At 42.6% G+C, this 21,388-nt stretch overlaps 1 protein-coding gene across 1 annotated transcript; it reads right to left on the minus strand.

Moving 5' to 3' along the window:
• Nucleotides 1–1,141: 1,141 nt before the first annotated feature.
• On the minus strand, nt 1,142–2,236 carry BHLHE22 (basic helix-loop-helix family member e22). The gene has a single exon (XM_059902134.1). It carries the CDS (start codon nt 2,234–2,236, stop codon nt 1,142–1,144), a length of 1,095 nt encoding a protein of 364 aa, XP_059758117.1.
• Between the last annotated feature and the right edge of the window lie 19,152 nt (nt 2,237–21,388).

Below are 21,388 nucleotides of genomic sequence, written 5' to 3' on the forward strand. Positions count from 1 at the left end.
CCTTTTTAGAATGCAAAGGAGTCCCCTTTCAAGAAAAGAGATCAATTCATTCATCAATTAAGAATACACCTTTCCTGTAATTTTTGGACTGAAGCAATTTATTAAAGCTCAATTTAAATACAGGGATGATGCAGCTGAAGATATCCAGGTGACCTTTGATAAACCTAAGCAGCTCAGATACATCAATATGTCTCTTCATACTTGTTGGCAAATAAACCCTTTTAAACACTTGGCACACAATATAAGTTAATCTATAAAACAGAATTTTAGAGGCATTAAAAAAAATCTGCACGTAAGACCCCATGACCTTAACACAGGATAAATACTGTTGATGTGGAAGGGTCATTGAAGAATAACAAATAAATACCATGAATCGTTAATACATCATTGCAGAGTGGAAAGTAACAAGGTGCACATAAATATTTTTAAATGCAATTCTTTCAGCCACAGTCAGTTTTTTGTTTTTTTTTTTTTAATATCACTCTTGCCAAAACTTTTGAGAATTTTCACAGGATTAAAGTTCAGAGACAATAAAAAATACAAGTCTTTCATAGCAACGTGTCTCTTCCTGTTTTTGTTTTTTTTCTTCACTTAAATAAATCTACATTTCAAGTTTTTCTCCTGGCTCAGAATCAAAATTTATTTTCAAGTGCCCTTTCTGATTTGTCTGAATGAATATTCCGTGCCACAAGCCACCCAACCTCGGACTCCTCCTCTCCCCCTCAGCACTAGCCAAATTCACAATTATTAGTAGGATTACTATTTTGCCATGTAATACTCTCCACGCTTAATAACACCTACTTCTCAACTTATTTTTTACCCTTAAAGGAAAACACTGCTTCCTCGCGGTCTAGGCTGCCACCAAAGTTGCCACTTTTCCGAGAAAAAAAGACATCCATACTCTATCCCAACTCCACCTCCCTCCTCCCTCCCTTCCCACCCCGAAGACCGAGATTCTGGGGATGTCGAGGCCAGAAGTCCCGTTTGTCTCTGATACTTCTCCGCAGTTCTCGCCTCTGCTTTGTTTTCTCTGCAAGTGTTTCACGACTACGAGAGGACCAAATAAAGGGGGGTGGGGAGCAGCTTTTCACTCTCCTCTAGCTTTGGGGTCGGTCTTATGTTTTTCGGGGGTGGGGGGTGTTTAAGGCTTCTCCGTGCACTGTTTGCAGAGGCTGGAGGAGACGCTATTGAACAGGGCGCACTTCTCCGGGCAGGAGGCGGCCGGGGGCAGCCCGGCGCTGAACGGGTAGCCGGCAGCCTGCTCGTAGGCGCCGAGCGCCGGGTGCAGGGCAGCGGCCGCCGCCGCCGCCGCCGCGGAGCTGGGCAGGGAGGCGGCCGAGATGGCCTGGCCCTGGTTGAGGTAGGCGACGAGGCGCCGCATCTCCTCCAGGGCCTGCGCCTGCATGAGGATGTAGTTCTTGGCGAGCAGCAGCGTAGCGATCTTGGAGAGCTTCCGCACCGAGGGGCTGTGCGCGTAGGGGATCACCGCGCGCAGCTCGTCCAGCGCGTCGTTCAGGTCGTGCATCCGCCGGCGCTCCCGGGCGTTGATGTTGAGCCGCAGCGCCTTTTGCTCTTTGGATTTCTTGCTGCTGCTGCTGCCGCCGCCGCCGCCACCACCGCTGCCGCCGCTGCCGCCGCCGCCGCCGCCGGCCGGGCCCCCCGGGGGGGCGCTGGCGCCGCCGTGGAGGTGGGCGTTGGAGCAGCCCTCGGCCGCCTTGACGCCGCCGCCTCCCGCGCCCGGGGAGGCCCGCGGGTCTCCGCCGCCGGCCCGCAGAACCAGCTCGCAGCGGCCGTCGCTGTCGTCGTCGGGGCTCTGCTCGCCGCCGCTGCTCTCGGCCACCGAGCCCCGGCTGGCGCTCTCGCCGTACTTGAGGCACAGGGCGGCCCCAGCCGGCAGGCTGCTCAGGCTAGGGTCGCCCCCAACGCCGGCAGTGCCCACGAGCAGCCCGGGGACGCCCACCCCGCCGCCGCCGCCGCCGCCGCCGCCGCCTCCCCCGGGCGGCGGCAACAGCAGCCCTGCCCCCTCGGGGTCAGCCGGCTCGAAGCAGCCCAGAGGCGACGAGGAGGAGGACGCCGGGCGCTCCCGAGGCGGCGGCGCCAGGGACAGGTCCATGCTCGGGGGCGGGGAGCGGAAAGCCGCCTCCAAGCGCTTGGCGGCGGAGGCGCTCAGGCTCTTGTGCAGGAAGAGGTCGTCTTCGCCCGCGGCGGCCGCGCCGAGGTGCAGCCCGCGCTCCATGGTCCGGCGCCGGCCGCCGCCGCCTGGGCTCGGGAGTCGGGCGGCGCCGCAGCCGCGCCCGAGCCGGGCTCTGGGGCTGGTGCGCGCGTCGGTCCCGGTGCTGCTGGCAGCCCTCTCCCCTTCTTTTTCTTTTTCGCCTTCCCCCGCGCTCGCCGCCTCCTCTTCTTCTTCTTCTTCGTCTCCAGCCGATGGTGCTGCCTGCTGGGGCTCACCATGGGCCGCGGCCCCGCATGGTGGGAGGGTGGGCGCGGAGGGAGTGGAGCCGCCGCCGCCGCCGCCGCTCTGAGCCCAGCCCCGCGCCTCCTCTCCGCACCGTTTATCTTGCTTGGATTCACCTTCAAGAGATTTCCGGACCCATCAACCAGCCGCCGCCACAGACGGGGGAGTCTTTTACATCATTATCTCTGAGTAGGTTATTATGAAGAAGAGTCGCCTGTTGGGACAGCGCTTTCTACCCAATCAGGTTAACGTTTTAATTAATAGGATTAAAACGGTAACAAACAATCGCAGGCGCTATCTGGCCGCGAGTCTGAATAGTTTCATTTCCCAGGTCTGAAGACAGGCAGCAGCTAGAGCTTTATAAAAGGCGCCTGCTCCATTATTCTGCCTGCCATCTGTATACACAGCTTAGCGCATATGTTTGCAAGGCGCTGGGTCCTGTTAGTAACCCAACAACTGCCTTTAGCTTGACATGTGTGGCGACTTTCACTCATCAATGAGCACACTAAAAGCCCTACTTAGAGCCGAGGATGTTCTCTGCTCCTTCAGCAAATTGTAGATCGGCGGCGAAGCCTGGGAGTCCCGTGGAAAGCAGACGCCTCCCCCCACTGCACCCCCTCCCCACTGCCCTTCCCTCGCCACTGCTGTCTCATCTTGTGCTACATGACCCTTTCCTGGGGAGGCTGATACTCCACCCCTGTTCCTAGGATGACTCTGGTCTGGATGTGGAGATGGGATTTTCGGGGGGAAGTGGTGTCTCCGCTGGCTTGCCCCAAATTCACCCAAGATTCTTAGCTAGTAAGACAGCAAAGCAATCGCCCCCCCTCCCGCCCCCCAGAACACACTGCCTTATTCCGCCCCCGCTCACCCACTCCCTGCCCATTTTCCTACCCGGACTGAGGCTGGGGGGGGGGGAGGGAAAGGGGGGGAGGAGGAGGAGAGAAAGAAAATGAAGATCGAGTTGCTTATGCAGCCCATTAGATTTTTTTAAAGGGAGGGGGTGCTTTTGCAGCCGTCTCCAAAGAACGGCTACAGTGATGGTGATTAATGAAGCACAGGATTTCCTCAACAGGAAGAAACTGATTGCTCAAACTTTCCTCAAGATGAAAATCCAGCTGTTTCGGAAGAGTCAACTTTACCGGTAGTCAGATCCTCTCACACACCAAGTGGGACATTTGTGCATATTTATTTACCCGGAAACGTAGCCGCCATAGCTAGGAAGCCATTCAGGGACATCTGGGTCTGCCTCGGTTGTTCTTAGAGGGAGAGGAAGGCGAAGTGTGAAAACAAGTGCTCCTCTTCGGATGGGAAATGGTACACGCGGTCTTCCAGCTCCTGTGTCCCGTGTCTGGGAGCACATGGTATTTAGCGGCTGGTTTTCATCCTTATGACATAAGTAAAAACAATATTTCCCAACACCCTCCAATAAATCTCTCTTATGTGGCAGAATTACTGAAGCTTATGAAATTTTTGGTTTCTCTGGTTTCATTAAAAACCTTTTAATTGTGGCTTTCAGAGTTGGCCCCAGGTGTTGGGCTCTTTTCATTACATTTTGCTCTAATGTGATGAAATTCTAATTCTCTCCTTACCATATGGTTAAATTTCCCCACTGAGAATTAGTTGAAAAAGGAGAAATAATCTATTAATCTCTGTAATAGATTCACAAATGAGGTTCGCCACAGAACCTGTTTTTGAATGGTAATATCAGAACAGTTGGGCGCCTTATTTCATAAAGGAGGGGTGAGGACGGCATAGAAACGTCTGCATTTTCACCTGGAAAGGAGGAAAACGGGCCCAGCGGAATCTTTCCAAAATAATTGCCTGAGATTCAATCTCACCGGGACAGAAATGCTACGCAGTCGTCAGTTACCTTCGCGCCTTGGGATTGACTGGATCCCAAAGATTGAGAAAGAGCAGGCGAGCTGCGGGAGGCTTTCCAGCCTGGGACCCGGGCCGGCGGCTCTGGAAGGCTCGAGCCGGCCCACGTGTCTCGCCGGGGGACCGCAAAGCACGTAGACGTGCGGGGCGGCCCCTCGCTCACCGCTTCCCTCCCCACTCCGTCCCCCCGGCGCGCGCAGCTATTAACCTCCAGCTTTAGGAAGCTAAAGACACGCTCCTGTTACTGTTTTTCAATTAGCAGCTTTGTTGTCACCGGGATCATAAACAAAGGTTCTCTATAAACATAGGTGAGTCTTGTGTGCCTGATAATGACTGACCAAAGAACTCTGGCCACTTAGGGGAGGACCGAGGCTGGCACCGTCGTGCTCTGGGCGGAGTGGAGACACGTTTCCAGTGTCTGACTCGATTCTCCCTCCGGCTCCCCTTTATAGAGCGCTGGCACTTTCCGCAGGACGCCTGTATTCCTGCCGGCCACTCAGTGGGCACTGGAAGGGTGAAGGAGCTACCATGTCCGGGCCGGGTGGGAGCGATAGGGTTTAGCTACGAGCGCCACATGGGGCTATGCCCTGCAGGACCGGACTGGCCAAGCTGGGGCCACCGCCGAAAGCGGCCAAGGCGCCGCTAGATCCGCGACCCCCGACAGACTCCGGTCCTGCGCCGCTGTCAGATAACTCAGCCCCGAGAAGCACCTCCTGGCCCTTCCCGGACCCCACTTCCACGCCCTCCTTCCTCCCCCCCGCCCCCCCCCCCCGCTTCCGCCATCGAAACTTCCGGAACAAACTTTTGCGCAGCTGTATTTCACTCAGTAGGAGCCCCAAACCTCTTTCCTTGGCGGTTCAAGAAAATCCCCCTGGTCTCCTCGGAGGAGGTGACTGCTTAATAGTCCCTGGAAACTTAGCTTTGGGAAAGTGCTGAAGAATTTATAGGAGCTTTAAATGTGGGCCTCATAACAACCGTCGGGGAATGGTCTTTGAGGTTTATGCACTCGTAAACTTTTGCTGATTGCTTCTGGGAAGTTGTCAGGCACTTAAGGCTGCATTTATCTCACAGGGCAATGAAAACACATCTGCCCGGTGTCTCGTTACCTGGTTTAATCGTCGCCAGCCCTAAGTCACGGCCTAGGCTCTTTCTCCTCACTTGAGTGGGATCCCGCCGCCTGGTTTCGGGCCAGCGAAGGGCTGACGTCACCTGCTCACTTAGCACCCTCTGGCCGTAAGAGCTCCAGAAAGCTCTGCGCTTGAACTTTGCTATGCCAAGAAGAGGGGAAAGGCCCTGGGTTCCTGATATAACTAGCAAGTTGTAAGGAGAGCAGAGGAAAAGCCAAAATAAAAAATTTCTGGTTGCCTGGGAAGAAAGGGCGGGAAAATAGCCCGCGGCGAAAACTTCTGACCCACAGATGACCCCTGGAAATGAAACATTGGAAGCGAAATCCTCTGAGTCTGTGCAGTTTCAGAGAAGGTCAGGGTGAGTTACCGAAGCGATTGGCGGACAGGAAACGCAGGGGACTGTTTCCTCTGCCCAGTCATGGTGGGGCAGCTCAGGCCACTCCGTGGTCCAGACGGTGGGGTGGGCGCCATCGAGGGACACCCAGCAGGGAGCTCTTGGTACTGGGCTGGTTGGCGCATTGAGGCTGGTTGGTAGACACACATCAGGATAGGGAGCGTTCTTGGCCGAGTGTCGAGTACCAGATTTACAGACGCCAGCGCATGTTGTGCAAAGATGAATACAGTTTTGTTACAGCAGGAAGGAACACACCTATGGCTTTGAAAGGATTCTTAAAATACTCAGCAAGCCGCACCGCATTGAAATTACAGAGCTATTGAGTTTTAGACCAAATTAATTTTTTAGGTCACTTATATTTCTTAGTGATCGTCTTCCTTAATATTTGCTTGAAATTTGAAATAGGAACCTACGTAAAATCAGAACGGAACACGATCTAATCCGTCATTAAAGAGCAAAGCCAGGAGTTCCTCTTTGTTATTTTTATAGCCCTGATAAACAGCTTATTACTGATCTAGATTTAAAAGTTAGGAGAACCCCCAAAGACTGGGATTTGAGTATCTGTGTTTTCTGAAAGGGAGAATTTTCCTTGTGTGTCTGCATTTCAATTTATCCATCTGAGAACATTCTAAAAAGTAAAAAGCAAAGTTTGGTAAAAATGACATGAACTTTCGCTTGGGAGCTGCTCAGGAAAAGCACATTCCCTGAGAGTGACGGAAACCCTCTGGGGGCTGCGCATCGCCTGCGGCGGAGGAGTCCAGCCTGGGAGGTCGCGTCAGGCAGGGACCGCGGCGACCCAGAGGGACTTTCTGTCGGAAAACGGCCGAGGAGTACTGGCTCCGAGCCGTCCTCCGCCGCGTCCAGCGCGCGCAAGCAGGGCGCGCCCCCAGCGCTCCAGGCCCGAGCACCCTTGGCCGCTCTCCAGCCCCAGTCAGAGGCGCGTTGACCTTGAAGTTGCATTTGCCTACCCCCCGCCCCACGCCGTCTGGTGGCTCTTGGGTCAGCTTGAAGCCCGCACAGCTGAGGTTCATCATCCTGCGCCCCCGCCGGGTTTGGGAACGCAGGATCTACTTGGTGGCGGAGAGCTTCAAGCCCATCAAGCTCCTGAAGTCAAGCCTTTCGGCCTCGTTTAGTCATCAATATTTTCTTACCCTCTTGGCTAGGTCCCACAAAGCTCACTGCAGAGAGATGCTATGGGTCCACGTGTGTGTTTGGGATTGGCGGGCCTAATGAGGAGGAGGGCAGCGAGGGTGCCGGGGCCCTGGGAGCTGGACCATCGCTGGCAGTGCGCCAAGGGCCCCAGCCTTACGATTGATCTGAAGTTCTTGGCAATTCCGAGGACTTTGACCTTGGAAAAGCAGGAACCTGTTGATATAAAGTTCTTTCGGGAAGATTTTCCCTTTGTGTATTTTAAAGAAAAGAGGTTGATCCTCAAGACTGTTTGGCGGCAAGTTGGTTGAAGTTTGAACAAACGTTGAAGGGAAACGCTCAGCCCCCAGACAAGCAGCTTTTTCGGCGCGACGGCGCGTCCCACGCGGGCGCGCAGGCGGGTCCCCGGGCTGGCGGCGAAGGGCTCACCTGGCTCCCGAGGGATCTTCCCATTGCCGCGACTTTTAAGGGGAGGGGCACGGTATAGCGAGAGAAAAACTTGGCGCCTGTCTACCACTGCTGGGACCCCAGCGATCGGGTAGGATGCACGGATAGAGGAAAATTAGTGAAGAGAGTTTCTGAAGAATTCGCTCCCTCCTTCGTACCTGGGCGTACTCCTGCATTCAGTCGCTCTCCCTAGGGACCGATAATACTTATTTGTGTTACACGTGTTTCTCCTTCCGAAGCTTATCTTTATCGAATCTTGAAAAACATTCGATTTTTTTTTTTTTTTTTTTTTTTTAGAGAAAGAAAAATTGTTGGGATAAAAAAGTGAACACGTTTAGGGCTTGTCTGCTGTCCACGAATTAAGGAAGAAACAAACTGAAAAGGGCTCAGTTCTGCTTTGGGATTTTAGCTCTGAGATTTAAAACCCATAGCGCCATCTCCTGGCAATGAAGAGAATGTAGCGGTGGATGACAACAGCGTACCTAAATGCTGAATATGAAATATTCAAATATGAGAGACACACTTTATTTTACGCCTCAAAAATTATTTTAGTGATAAATTGATTGCGATGACAAAAGATGAGCTGGAAATTTATGATCATTAAAGGTTGTCAGACACAATCCTGGAAGCTAATTATTTGTGAATAGAAGTTTGTGTGTTACATTTACACACACATTGTTTTTATAGATTGGGATATAGTTATTATTTCTAGGGACTTGTGATAAAATATGATTCTTTAATTTATCATAAATACATAATTTGATGGAAGAAATTAAATCACAGATTAATTTCTAAATCAGGATCTGAACTAGTTATTTTACGCAAAAAATACTGTAACTTTATAAATACCTCAGTGCTCTCGGGCATTAATTGACTAGTGAAAAGCAATTGCTGAATTACTGTTCGGATACTTTAATCACCAAAACATTTCTCGTTCAAGTATGGGTTTATTCAGTAAAAGCAGTTCTCTTGGTTTACTTTTTGTGGATGATGCTTCCCATATAGGATAGAAAGGAGATTACTGTGAACTGATGGTGTGTGGAGACATAAATTTTCCTCCTAGTTCCTCATTGAATTTTGCTATTCAACATTAGTAAAGAATCTGCCCCGTTTTTCTCAATAGTCCTTCACTTTCTTTAACAGTCTTATCATCTCACAATCTTTCAGAATGTCTAATTTAGGCTTTCTGAGCCTGAAATTTCATCTGAAGCTAAATTGTTTTCCAAAAATTTAATGCACGTAATAGAACCATGGATACCTAACACTTTCGTGAATTAAAATATTTCTAAAGTATGAGTATTTTTGCCAGCTTTGCTCCCTTTTGTAAGAAAGATTGAAATCCAGTATAGAGATGACACCCCAATTAAGAACATTTCTCATCTATGATGATATGCCCAGGCCAGCTGCTTGAAATACAAATAAAAGTAGATATGCTTTTTGTAGTGTACAAAATATTATGAATATCCTTCAAAAATATTGTAGATCAAACAGACAAATGTAAACTTCACTTCAGTTGAAAGATTAATTTTATTTGATTAATTAAAGTGAAGCTCTATTAAGCCAAATATTTGGACTCATTTACTCTGTCAATGTAAGCCTTCCTGCTTGAAAGAAATTTGATTATATATAGGAGGAACTAGATAAACAGATGGTTAGCTAGAGAGCTTTTCACAGTTGAAATTTTTAAACTTAACATGGATAAGTTTGACACCTTCTCAAACATCTTCGATGAGGTCATTTGATCTATTCTAGCAATGCAGTATTGCTGCACAGAATCATTTTAACTTATGTTTAAGAAACATTTGACTTGGTTTTCCTATTAATGTATTTGGATTAAAACTGTACTGTTTTGAGTAGTCCACTTGGAAATACACACACACACACACACACACACATTTGTGCTATATTTTCACAGTGGTAAGCAAGTATTAAAAAAGGAAATCAACAGCGGCAAGGCATCATGACAAGAATGCCTTAACATAAAAATAACATTCCTCTGATGAAATATTTCATTCAGACTACCTGAAGGGGGCCATCATTTGCTTACAGTAACATTGGCAAGCAAACCAGGATATCTGTCTGTTGTCCTGCAATGCCAGTGTGGAGAATGGATGACGTTACCATGTGGCGGAGAGAGATGAAAGATAATCCTCAAAATGACTTAAGAGTCTCCTAGGCCTTAGGTACTTATGAAAAGAAAAGAAAAAAAAATCTCCCATCGCCTTCACAGATAAGAAGTTGAGGTTTTCCTAGGAAGGTTGTTTTGTGATCCATGTACATACTTAAATATCCTTACTCCCCTGAGTTACCTCCCATATTCCCATTGTTTTTGAGAACAAGGGTCATGGGGACAGAAAGGAAGAAAAAGGAAGGACGAATAGAAAGAAAGAAGGCTGAGGAAAAGTAGGTATGCAGAATAGAGGCCAAAGGATGCACTTAGGGTATTTGGTGTATGTGGAAAATGCTTGTCTCATGAAGATGCAGTCTGCTTTTCTTTTAAAAAGAAGTTTTTCCATCCCTGGTGGGGGAACTAAGATCCCGCAAGCCACGTGGCATGGCCATAAATAAATAAAAATAAAAAGAAGTTTTTGAATTATGATTTTTACACATGTCCAAACCTGATTGCACTTCTCTGTGATTACTTTAAAAGATATGAGTAGGTGTAGTAGAAATAGCAGATCCCGGGCAGAGTAACTATGTAATCTTTGGCAATTTCCTTGATCCTACTTAGCTTCCAGAGGAAAATGGATCCATTCATCTGCCTTTCCTGACCACCCCTGGGTGTTACTCAAAGGAGACCTTGTGGAAGCATTTTGTAAACACTAAAATGTTATGTGAATTGAATGTTAGCACTTTATTATGCTTCTTTGACTGTTTCATCTAAACCAGTTCCATCACCTTTAATTATCATTATTGGTTTGTATTTTATTTACTTAAAAAAAAATCACAGCTCTCAGGTGCTGGCAGATTTTAGAGCACCTTTCACTGCTGGGGCCATGTTGGAGGGTCCTGAGAGTAGTAGCGATAGGTACTGGACCTTTTATGTTCCCACCATCAAAACCCATCTCCTCCACTGCTCTCCCCTCTTCTGAATATCCCTACGCCCTGCTTGGGGAGCACTTGCTCTCTTTCTGCGATCTTGGATGAATGAATTTGCCTCTAGCCAGTTATAAAGTGGTCACCATAGTGTGATTTGACTGAACTAACTGGTGTATGGATGGAGAAATGGCCATGGATTTGGTGCAAAGTCAATTCTGACTTGGACATCCCCCTGTACTTCTATCCTCCACCACAAGCTTCTATTATAAAGCTTCCAAATGTGTGGACCACGCTTTTCAACTTAGTGACATTTGTTAAATTAATGATTGCATCATTTTCCTTTCTTCTGTCTAGATCATTAATATAAAAGCTTCGTGAACCCAGATCTATCACTGGTCTTAGTATGGTACTTGTTTCTTCCTTCCCACCGCTGGATACATCAGTGCTATTATTATCTCTGTTGTTTATGGTCCAGCAGGCAGTTTTCAATTCAGTTGACGGTGCTCACTTCAAAGCCAATTTGAATTAATTTTTTATGAAAGATTTATGGAGACAATGTATGTCGAAGGTCTAAATTTATTACACACCTTGCTTTCCCTTACCCACTAATTTAGTTATTTTTCTCAAGAAAGGAAATCAGGTTTGTCTGAATTATTTTTCTTTTTATTCCTCAGCTGTTTATTGCCTCCTAGGCAATATTCATTATTCTGTAAGCGTTTGAAGATAATTTCTACTTAAATTTTGTTTTATTATTTTACTGGAATCAGTTAAATCAATTCTTTGTGGACTGAGAAATGCATTTAAGGTAATGTGATGGTAACATTATTTATAGAGATGCATTTTATAGATTTAGGGTGGAAAGGCTGTCCTAAACAAGGCAAAAATCCAGAGACTCACACAGGAAAAGGTTGACCCATTTAACTACACATTTAAAAATTAGAATTCCTGTTCTGCAAAGAATTTCACCATAAACAAAGTTAAAAGACAAATACCAGACTAGAAGGAGAAAATAAATACATTAAATATACAAAGAACTTCTACAAACAAGAAGCTATCTAATAGAAAAATAAGAAAATAATTTAATCTGGTAACAAGTAGAAAAAATATAAATGTCCAAAAAAAGATATTAAAAGATGTTCAGAATCCTTAGTCAAAAGAAAATATAAATTAAAACATTTTTAAATAGGCGAAATTAAAAATAATAATAATATGTAGAGCTGTGAGGAAAACGGTTGTAGTGAAAATCAGTACAATCTTTTTGCGAAGGTGATTTTGGGTCTGACACCTAAGACTCTATCCTATAGAAATAATGGCAAGAGTACTATAGATACAGGTATAAGGGTTTTCCGAAAAGGCAAAAAATATGAAACGATGTTCTTTAGTAAGCAAATTATTAAATAAATGATGGTGTCTCCATTCTATAAAATAGTATGTTATAAAAAGTAAATGAAGTCAATCTATCTATATACACTGACCTGGAAAGACATTTCTGACACATGGTTAAGTTGAAAAAGCAAGATGTAGAATCTAACAAGGTCATTTTTGTTATTAAAAAAAAAGGTATGTGGGTGGACACATTCAGGAAAAAATTTGAAAGAAGTTTACAGAACAGTTACCCCTGGTTCTCTCTGGGAACTGAGGTTTGAGGGTCAATGGTAGGGTTTTTCACGAGTTATTTTAAATAGTTTGATAAAGATTATGGGTGACAGATGTTTACTGTCTGTTATGAATGTAGATTTTTTTTTTTTACAATTAAAAAAACTTAAGAATAAATGATTAAATAAATAAAAGTGTCAATATTTCCTGTAGGGTCTTTGCATCATTATTCATTCTCTTCTCTTTTTAAAAATATTAAGAGTAATTTTCCTAATTTTAAACACTTGCTTTCCGTAATTTTGCTTCTCACATTTTATTACCTAAAACCATTTTCTTTCATGTTGTTTGGATCAAGAATGCATTTAAAAATAATAATGATATGTAGGATATAATGATATAATGATATATCTTTGCTTAACCACAGATACCTGCCCTTTATTACTAGTAATTAAGTTTTGAAGAAAATTTATGATATTAAAATATATTATATATAGTATGTATTATTATATATTATATATGATTATATTGCAACATTAGTGACTTTATTGAATTTCAATAAAGAATAATTCAGTTTTACTCTGTAAATTGAGCCATTTTATAACTTCTATTTTAGCTTGATCACAAAACTGTTTTTTTTAATTAATTATTTATTTATTTATTAATGGCTGTGTTGGGTCTTCGTTTCTGTGCGAGGGCTCTCTCCAGTTGCGGCCAGCAGGGGCCACTCTTCATCGCGGTGCGCGGGCCTCTCACTATCGCGGCCTCTCTTGTTGCGGAGCACAGGCTCCAGACGCGCAGGCTCAGTAGTTGTGGCTCACGGGCCTAGTTGCTCCGCGGCATGTGGGATCTTCCCAGACCAGGGCTCGAACCCGTGTCCCCTGCATTGGCAGGCAGATTCTCAACCACTGTGCCACCAGGGAAGCCCACAAAACTTTTTTTAAGGAGCAGAACAAATACAGATTTTTGTGGAGCAAGAATTCTCACTTTCAGCTTTGACAAAGTGATTTTGGGGTATGAATTTACCCTTTGATCTCCTTACATGTGTTTGTATCATCATTGGCCCATTCTATTTCCTGGTTCAAAAGTGGAAGAACGATGGTTTTTGCCTTGGAGGTTACTAAAATTCACACTTTAATCTTTCAGGGACTGCTATTTTCCAGTCATACTCCGATGTCTGATTGTCAGCTTTACGTCTTGGAAAGGATTCCTCGCAATTCAGGTACACTAAAGTATGTAGCTCCAGCTAGCCTCTGTGTACTATATAACTTTTATAGTCATTATAAAAAATAATTTATTGAAAAAACTTAAACCTTTTCCAACTCAGGTGACTGTTGATTTAAATGTCTGTGATCCTGGCTGTGGTATTCGGTGACGGCAGGTTTTTTTGTTCTGAATTAAGTTTGCTGTTTATATGACAAAGTTTAGAAAACATGAAAGTAACATCATCTCAAAGATAACTGGTTAGAAGAAATGGAAAGTCCATAGTGCACATTTTACCATTACTTGATTTGGAATCACATTTAATACAAGGCCTAGAGAAATTTCCTATTCTTTGTGTCGTATTTTTCTTCTTCTATATATTTTTACTTTTTGGGGGCTGCTGCGTAGTAAAGTCTAAAATATAGCAAGCTTCAGTCTGCTCTGACTATTGATTGGAAAAACCTTGTTAGGTGAAATTATGAGAAGCAACTTCAGCTGTTAACAGTAACAGCAGATGTTTAGAATAATAAGTAATTATTAAAAGGTTTTTAGGAGGTTATGTAAAGGTGATGGTACAGGCAACAAATCTCTGTGAATGCTTAAGTGCTTAACCTCTGAAGACGTAAACTCTCAGTATATTGTGATCTGAATTTGGAGGCGCTGTGCTGACAGCGGTATTTCCTATGCACACGGAGGGAGCTGACAAGATCAAGGTGTCCTCTGCAGCCTTAGACAGTCTGGTCAGGGATTGTAGCTGTTACTTGCAAGGAGTGTTTCACTACCTGTGGGCTGCCTTGTTACTTAGACTTTGGGCATTGAAATGAAATCCCTCCTTACTCAAATGCAAAAGCAAATAGCACCAAGCTATTTTTATATTTGCCAACTGAGCTCTTCTGACTCGGACTGTGTGGTCAAAGCAATTAAGTCATCTTTCATCTGTGGGTAGTCTGATGTGCCAAGACCCAAAAATATCATTTGTGTTCATCATGCTACCATTTCAAAGAAAGCAGTTTGCATACGACTTAAAGTCAGGGCAGCTCTTCACTGTTTTTTCTTTACTATCAACCCCCCTTATATTTTCTAGTTACTGATGCTGTTATAGCTTTTATTTTTCCTTTTAAATGCATGGGATTTTTTTTTCATTTTAAAAATATACTATGATACAGAAATAGACATGTTGAATACAATCTCAGACTACAGTTATGAGGAAAGCTTTTATTCCTTGTTTAATGAATACAGGCACTTTTTGTGGAACTTGATGTTAGTTAAAGTATGAAGCCATGATAGGTATCTACAGAAGCTTTAAAATCAATCTCTTCCATCTACATCAAAATATATTGATGGATAATGAAAGATAAGAGAGCAAAACTTTTTTAAGGAGGGACTTGAAGAGATTTGAATAGTGCTAACTTACTTAATAGGATCTCTTAAATGAATGCATGGGAAAAAAGGAACCTCCCCTATTAAATGAAGTGTCAGAAGAGGAAGTACATTAGAGAGGTTGACAGATGACAATGTTTCTAAGAAGCACTGATTCTCAGTGAGTGCGACTTATAACAGAGGTGACAGTTTTGAATCATGGGTAGGTTTGAGAGGTAAAAGAAAGAGCAGAGAGCTCCAGCAGGAATTTCTTCAGCCTATTTTTGAAGAGTAACCGTCCTGCAAGGAGAAACTAGGCTTCAAAGCTCATTAGCAGGATCAGATGTGATCTTCATCTTGATAAGAGTAAGCAGTGAGTTTAAAACTCACCTGAAGGTGCAGAATCAGGAAAGCTCCTGCCTCTGTGAAGCATGTCAGAGTAATTTTGTAACCTAAATTAAGGTAAGTGGTGACAAAACCTATTTAAACATTCCAACGATGCCTCTATCTGTACAAACGGGATTCAATTCACGCAGTGCAGTTCAACTCAAATGGACCCAGAGCAACACAGCAAATATTCTGTGGTCGTGTACAGGGCTTTCTTTAAATCTTGTTTCTAAGAAGATTGCTTTTGGAAATAGATATCTAATTAATTTTTTGTTAATTAAATTCTATTTTAACAACAACAAAAGAACTCTGAAGGAGACACGTGTTAATTGTTGGCAGGCTCTAGATGCTATAGGGGAGAGAAGGTGTGCATTAATCCGGATGAAGCTGTTGTATGAGGTCAATGCCACCTAGATGGCCTAGTGGCCTAGATGGCGCCGCTGCCACCTAGTGGCATGAGTTTGTGGACACGGTACATGTACGAGTATCCAGTTAATTCAATGTAATTTCAGTAGTGGCAACCTTTATACTAGATATCCTAAAAATAAACTTTCTACTTGTGATTGAAAATATCAAAATTTACTTTTTTCTTTACTTCGAGGAAAGACACCCCTTTTAGCACAATCTCTTCTTCTTAACTCTATATACACTCCATGGCCCTTATAATTGCATATACATAGTTTACTTTAGAAAAGTGACAGAAAATAATCATAGCGTGCTAGGCTTGTAAATTTGTTTGGCGGTTACAAAGGCACTTACTGCAAAATGGGCCATTAGATAGGCAAACAGATACTTCTTAAAATCTCATTTTATAATATAAAAATGGATTTTATGGATTTTCCATTTGCTCAAATGCATAAAATTATTTCAACACTTCACATGCTTATGATTACTTAAGATTTTTAAGGGTAGCTGTTGAATGCCTTCATACATCTTAGCTTTCTCTCTTTCACTGATTCTCATCTTCATTTGTTTCTAACACATCTGTAAACACATATTTGATATTTCATATTCATCGTATTCAGGTTTCACCTTCTTTTCATTGCGCTTTCAGTTTAATTTGTAACTGTGAATAATTACACACTTTATCTTATGTCTTAAAGGGAAAAAAATACTTGCCACGTTATTCTATGAATCATGTACAGGAAGGCAGATTGCTCCATTACTTGGAGTGTGAACTCCAACGCAGCAGGTGAAATAAGTGAGGAATGGCCATCTTCTGAGACACATTCAAGCATGATGTTCATGGGGGGCAATAGCGTCCATAGCTGGCTACCCTTAGCGTTTTCTTGACCTTCTATTATGAACTTCAAGGAGTCAAGGGACCTGGAGTCTGGTTCCAGTTTTCTGGTTAATTAAATTGTATGACCCTTAACCTCTCTGATCCTCAGTTTCTTAATCTATAAAATGAGTCTAGGTAGTGTTTTCCTATGTGGCACCTATCAGGGGAAAGGCTGGCTGGCTCCTGATTTCTTCATAGCAACATCCAATGCCCAAAGACGAGGCAGTAAAAGAAGCCTGATTCTGAGGCAAAGTGTGACCCAAGAATGTTACACCCATCAAAGCTGTCCATTAAGTCTGAAGGCAAGAGGCAGCTATTCCCAAACTATTCAGCATTGTTGAGTCCTTCCTAGAAAGACAACTTGATGTTGAAATTTAGCCAGCTAGACAATTAACTAAAATAAAGAACTCAGGAATGAAGACAACTTGATGAAAGGAATGGAGATGAGCATTTCATTTCAGTATAAAACTAAGATAAAACATCTATGGAGATTATTAGAGTTGGGACAGAATGTAAACCTTGACAGGCCAAAGATGATATTTAACTAACAAAAAATGAAATGAAAGATAGGAGAAAGTGTTAGTGTGTGAATCTCCTCAGCTTACTATATTATAAATCAGTAGTACTTAAAAGTGAACTGCAGTTTAAAAAGTAGCCATAATTAATTCCAACCACTCAATCTTTTTCACTGTGATTTTTATTAATTTTAGTGGTAAAAGTTTATCTATAATTAGAATGTTTTATGTTTCAATTCTGTTTTGCTGTTAAGTGCAAAAATTAAATAATTTAAAAACGTGCATAGAATGATCCCTATTTTATAGTCATTTATGTCTCTGTCTTTATCTCTATTTATTCATATAAGGATGTCTAGGCTGATGTTCACTTATGTTTCATAAGAATAACTTCTAGCTAGTTCGATTTGAAGTCATTATTTCTTTTGTTTTTTGGGGTTTTTTTGGCTGGAATGTCATAAAAAAGCCATTATCATTTATAAAAGTAATTTTAAATAAAAGAATAAAATCTGGTGTTTTAGCTTTAGCTCATACCATCCCCTTTTCCTATGGTTTTTGGTTTGGGACTTCGTTGGTTATAGACTTGGAGTGAAGCATTTAAATCTTTTGTTAATTTGGGTGACTAAAATAACTGGTACTATTTGACATGCTGAGTGCATAACACAAAGATAGTATTCAAATTACATATTCTACCAGATGTATCCTTGCTCCATACATGTAGTTTGCAAATGTTGCCTATTGTGCATTATGCATATTATGATTTCCTTTCCTACCTAAAACTGTGAACTTTTGTTAAAATATGCATTATTTTGCTTCCCAACTCTTAACTCCATATTCTTGAAATTGTATATATTAAAGTCTGGTCCTTAAAAGGAGGGCTTTTGGGCTTCTCAAATGGAGTCTGAAAAAGGGTTAAACTCATCTTCAGCAAAAATCATTATTTGCAGTGTGAACATGGAAATGTAATTTTAAAATTCAATCTATGTTTTGGGAAAAACAAACCATTTTTGTAATATTTGATAGTGATTAATTGACAACAGTATGCTGTTTAGACTTTTTGAGGGCACCTACTTAAAAATACTAGGATCTGGCATGGAGCAAGAATGTGTTCTCCTTATCCACTGACAGTGGTAGAACTTCCACCGTCATCAATGCAGATCACTCAAACAGCCCTTGGCAATTATGTCTACTGTTCTATGTGATCTACACCCTCTATTACTTTTCCATCTTCATTCTTTCTTGATTATCTCATTACACATTTTTCTTTAAAATTGTTTTCTCTCTTTCACTTGCCTTTTGTGTAATAATTCTATTTAATCCTGCTGGTAATGTTAAAATAGACATAAGGAAATTAAACTTAATACTATGCTCACTTACTGGATCCCTTCCATATACTTAACCACTGTGCTATGCTTTAAGTGGTACAAAGGTGAATAAAAACACAGACCGTGTTCTCAGAAACTGACAATGTAGGAAGTAAGATGTGGAAATAATAGATCAGTTCTGGTTTATTTGTCTCCAAAGGGAATGCTGTTTCATTGCTAAAGCAATAGCAGTTTTGAGTATAATGAGAACATGAGTTTTAAGTCACAGGCATGAGTTTGAACCCTAGCTCTGTTGCTTAATAACTCTGAATCATATGTCAGTTTATTCAAGTTAAAAAAAAATGGAAATGATACTTCATGCAATTGTGATACAGAATAAATGAGAAAATATTTGTAAAACTAGCCCACTGCCTGGCACACAGTTTCCCTTGATAATAATTAGTTTTCTTCTTCTTCACTTAACTCAGAATATTTACAAAATAACTATCAAATATATTGCCGGTATCTATATATTATTTTCCTATATTTCACACTTGTATCCTTATAGTATGTGAATCTATCTCTATATCGATCCTTGCAGTTTTCCCCCTTATTATGTTTTATATATTTTTAAATATTTTTATTGGAGTATAGTTGATTTACAATGTTGGGTTAGTTTCTGCTGTACAGCAAAGTGAATCAGTTATACATACATATGTATCCACTCTTTTTCTTTTTTAGATTCTATTCTCATACAGGTCATTACAGAGTATTGAGTAAAGTTCCCTGTGCTATTCAGTAGGTTCTTATTAGTTATCTATTCTGTATATAATAGTGTGTATATGTCAATCCCAATCTCCCAATTTATCCCTCCCCCTTCCCCCTTGGTAACCATAAGTTTGTTTCCTACATCTGTGACTCAACTTCTGTTTTGTAAATAGGTTCATTTGTACCATTTCTTTAGATTCTGCATATAAGCGATATCATATGATGTTTGTCTTTCTCTGTCTCTGACTTACTTCACTCAGTATGACAATCTCTAGGTCTATCCATGTTGCTGCAAATGGCATTATTTCATTCTTTTTTTATGACTGAGTAATATTTGGTTTTATATATTTTTATTCGTATTGGATTGTACATTGTCTTGAAATTATTGCCATTTCTTTTATTATTATCATTATTGATTGATTGAAACATTAATGCCCGTGTCTCTAATTTTTTGCAGTCCCCATGGTGAGAGCAGGCAGCCATTCCTCCTCCAATTTGCAGCAGGACCTGTTCTTGCCTCTTGCTTGTGGAGGAAGAGGTGCCTTTCCTGCCATCATGTCCCTCCCCATTTGTTCCATGCTGTCCCATTTTCCAGGGAACTCTCCTGTATCTCATACCACTCCCTTTCTGTGGTAGCATTTCCTGCAATATCCACCAGTCACTCCAATCCTAAAACAAAACAAAACGAAACAAGACTGTCCCTCCTCCTTACAGCTTCCTCTAGCTACCTTTCTACATCTTTCTTTCCCTTTCATGCCAAGTTTCTTAAAGAAGAACCCTACCTCGCTTCTACTGCAATCCTCAAACAGCTACAGTGTGACTTATCCTACTGACACTCAATGAAAATTGCTTTCACTAAAGACAATTTATGACATCCAGGTTCCAAAATCCAATTCACTTTACAGTAAGTCCCCTACATATGAACCTTCAAGTTGTGAACTTTCAAAGATGTGAACATGAGTTCACATGTCCAATCCCGTGAGTTAGTTCATGTGTCTGGCATACTTTTCAAGGTACTGTACTGTAAGATTAAAAACGTTTTCTTTATTTTTTGTGTTTGTTTGTTTTTTAAGTATTATTTGTGTGAAAAGTATTATAAACCTATTACAGTACAGTACTGTATAGCCGATTGTGTTAGTTGGGTACCTAGGCTAACTTTGTTGGACTTACGAATAAATTGGACTTACAAACGTGCTCTCAGAACAGAACTCGTTTGTATTTAGGGGACTTACTGTAAAGAAACTTTTCTTCTCTTACTTGACCTCTGTACCATATTTAAGAGTGGACCCTTCCCCATATCTTCATCCAGCCATACTGACCAAGTGCTGTACTCTCCACTTTGCATAGAGATTCTTTCAACGACAGCTTTTATTTCTTGCTCAGCCCATTCACTCCATTTTTTATACGATCTGTGATAAATATTTATTCTAATAAATAGGTGTTTAGGTCAAAAATCAACTTTAGAAATGAAAATATATTACTAGTGATGGTAATATATTACTAGGCATTATAACAAACAGCTCTAAAACATCAGTGGTTTAGCAAATACAGTTTTATTTCTCACCCATGCTGAGTCAAGGTGGATGTTCCTACTTGGGCAGCTCTCCTGGGTTGCTTTCCTTCAAGTGGGGACTCTGGGATTCAGCTTTTTCTGTTTTTTTTTTTTTTTTTAATTAATTTATTTATTTATGTTTATTTTTGGCTGTGTTGGGTCTTCGTTTCTGTGCGAGGGCTTTCTCCAGTTGTGGCGAGCGGGGGCCACTCTTCATCGCGGTGCGCGGGCCTCTCACTGTCGCGGCCTCTCCCGTTGCGGAGCACAGGCTCCAGACGCGCAGGCTCAGTAATTGTGGCTCACGGGCCTAGTTGCTCCGCGGCATGTGGGATCTTCCCAGACCAGGGCTCGAACCCGTGTCCCCTGCATTGGCAGGCAGACTCTCAACCACTGTGCCACCAGGGAAGCCCTCTGGTTTTTTTTGATGCCACTCTCTTCAATATACAGGGCACTGTGGGAAGGAAAACGATTATGGCAAGAGCACAATTACTAATTATCCTCCTTAGTCTGGAAATGACACACATCACTTCTGTTCATGTTCCATCAGCTGGAGGAGGGGAAATGGAGTTCCTGGCTGGGCAGGTGCCTCCCAGGAGTGACTCTAAAATACAGAAGGGGAGCCCGGATCTTCAGTGTTAGCCAGCTACAATTTATTATATTTTTCAACTTTTATATGACTTCAACAATTCTCAGTAATGATTGCATTTACTCTCCCAAAGGGTAATTAAGTGCTCTTTTGTGTCGCACCAGTGATGGCCATTAACATTCACTGTTATTTGAGATGCTGATGCATTTAATGTTATAATGAGGTCCCAGGGAATGTAGCAGATTGGCTAAGGAGAGACCTTGTCTGTAGCTTCTCTCAAGTAAAACAACTTTCCAGTGCCTCTCTGCCTCATTGATTCACACTCTTTTTTCAAATCTCATCTGAAAACATGC

The sequence above is a fragment of the Balaenoptera ricei genome, chromosome 17 (assembly GCF_028023285.1).
Source record: "Balaenoptera ricei isolate mBalRic1 chromosome 17, mBalRic1.hap2, whole genome shotgun sequence".
In the NCBI taxonomy this organism is placed as follows: Eukaryota; Metazoa; Chordata; class Mammalia; order Artiodactyla; family Balaenopteridae; genus Balaenoptera; species Balaenoptera ricei.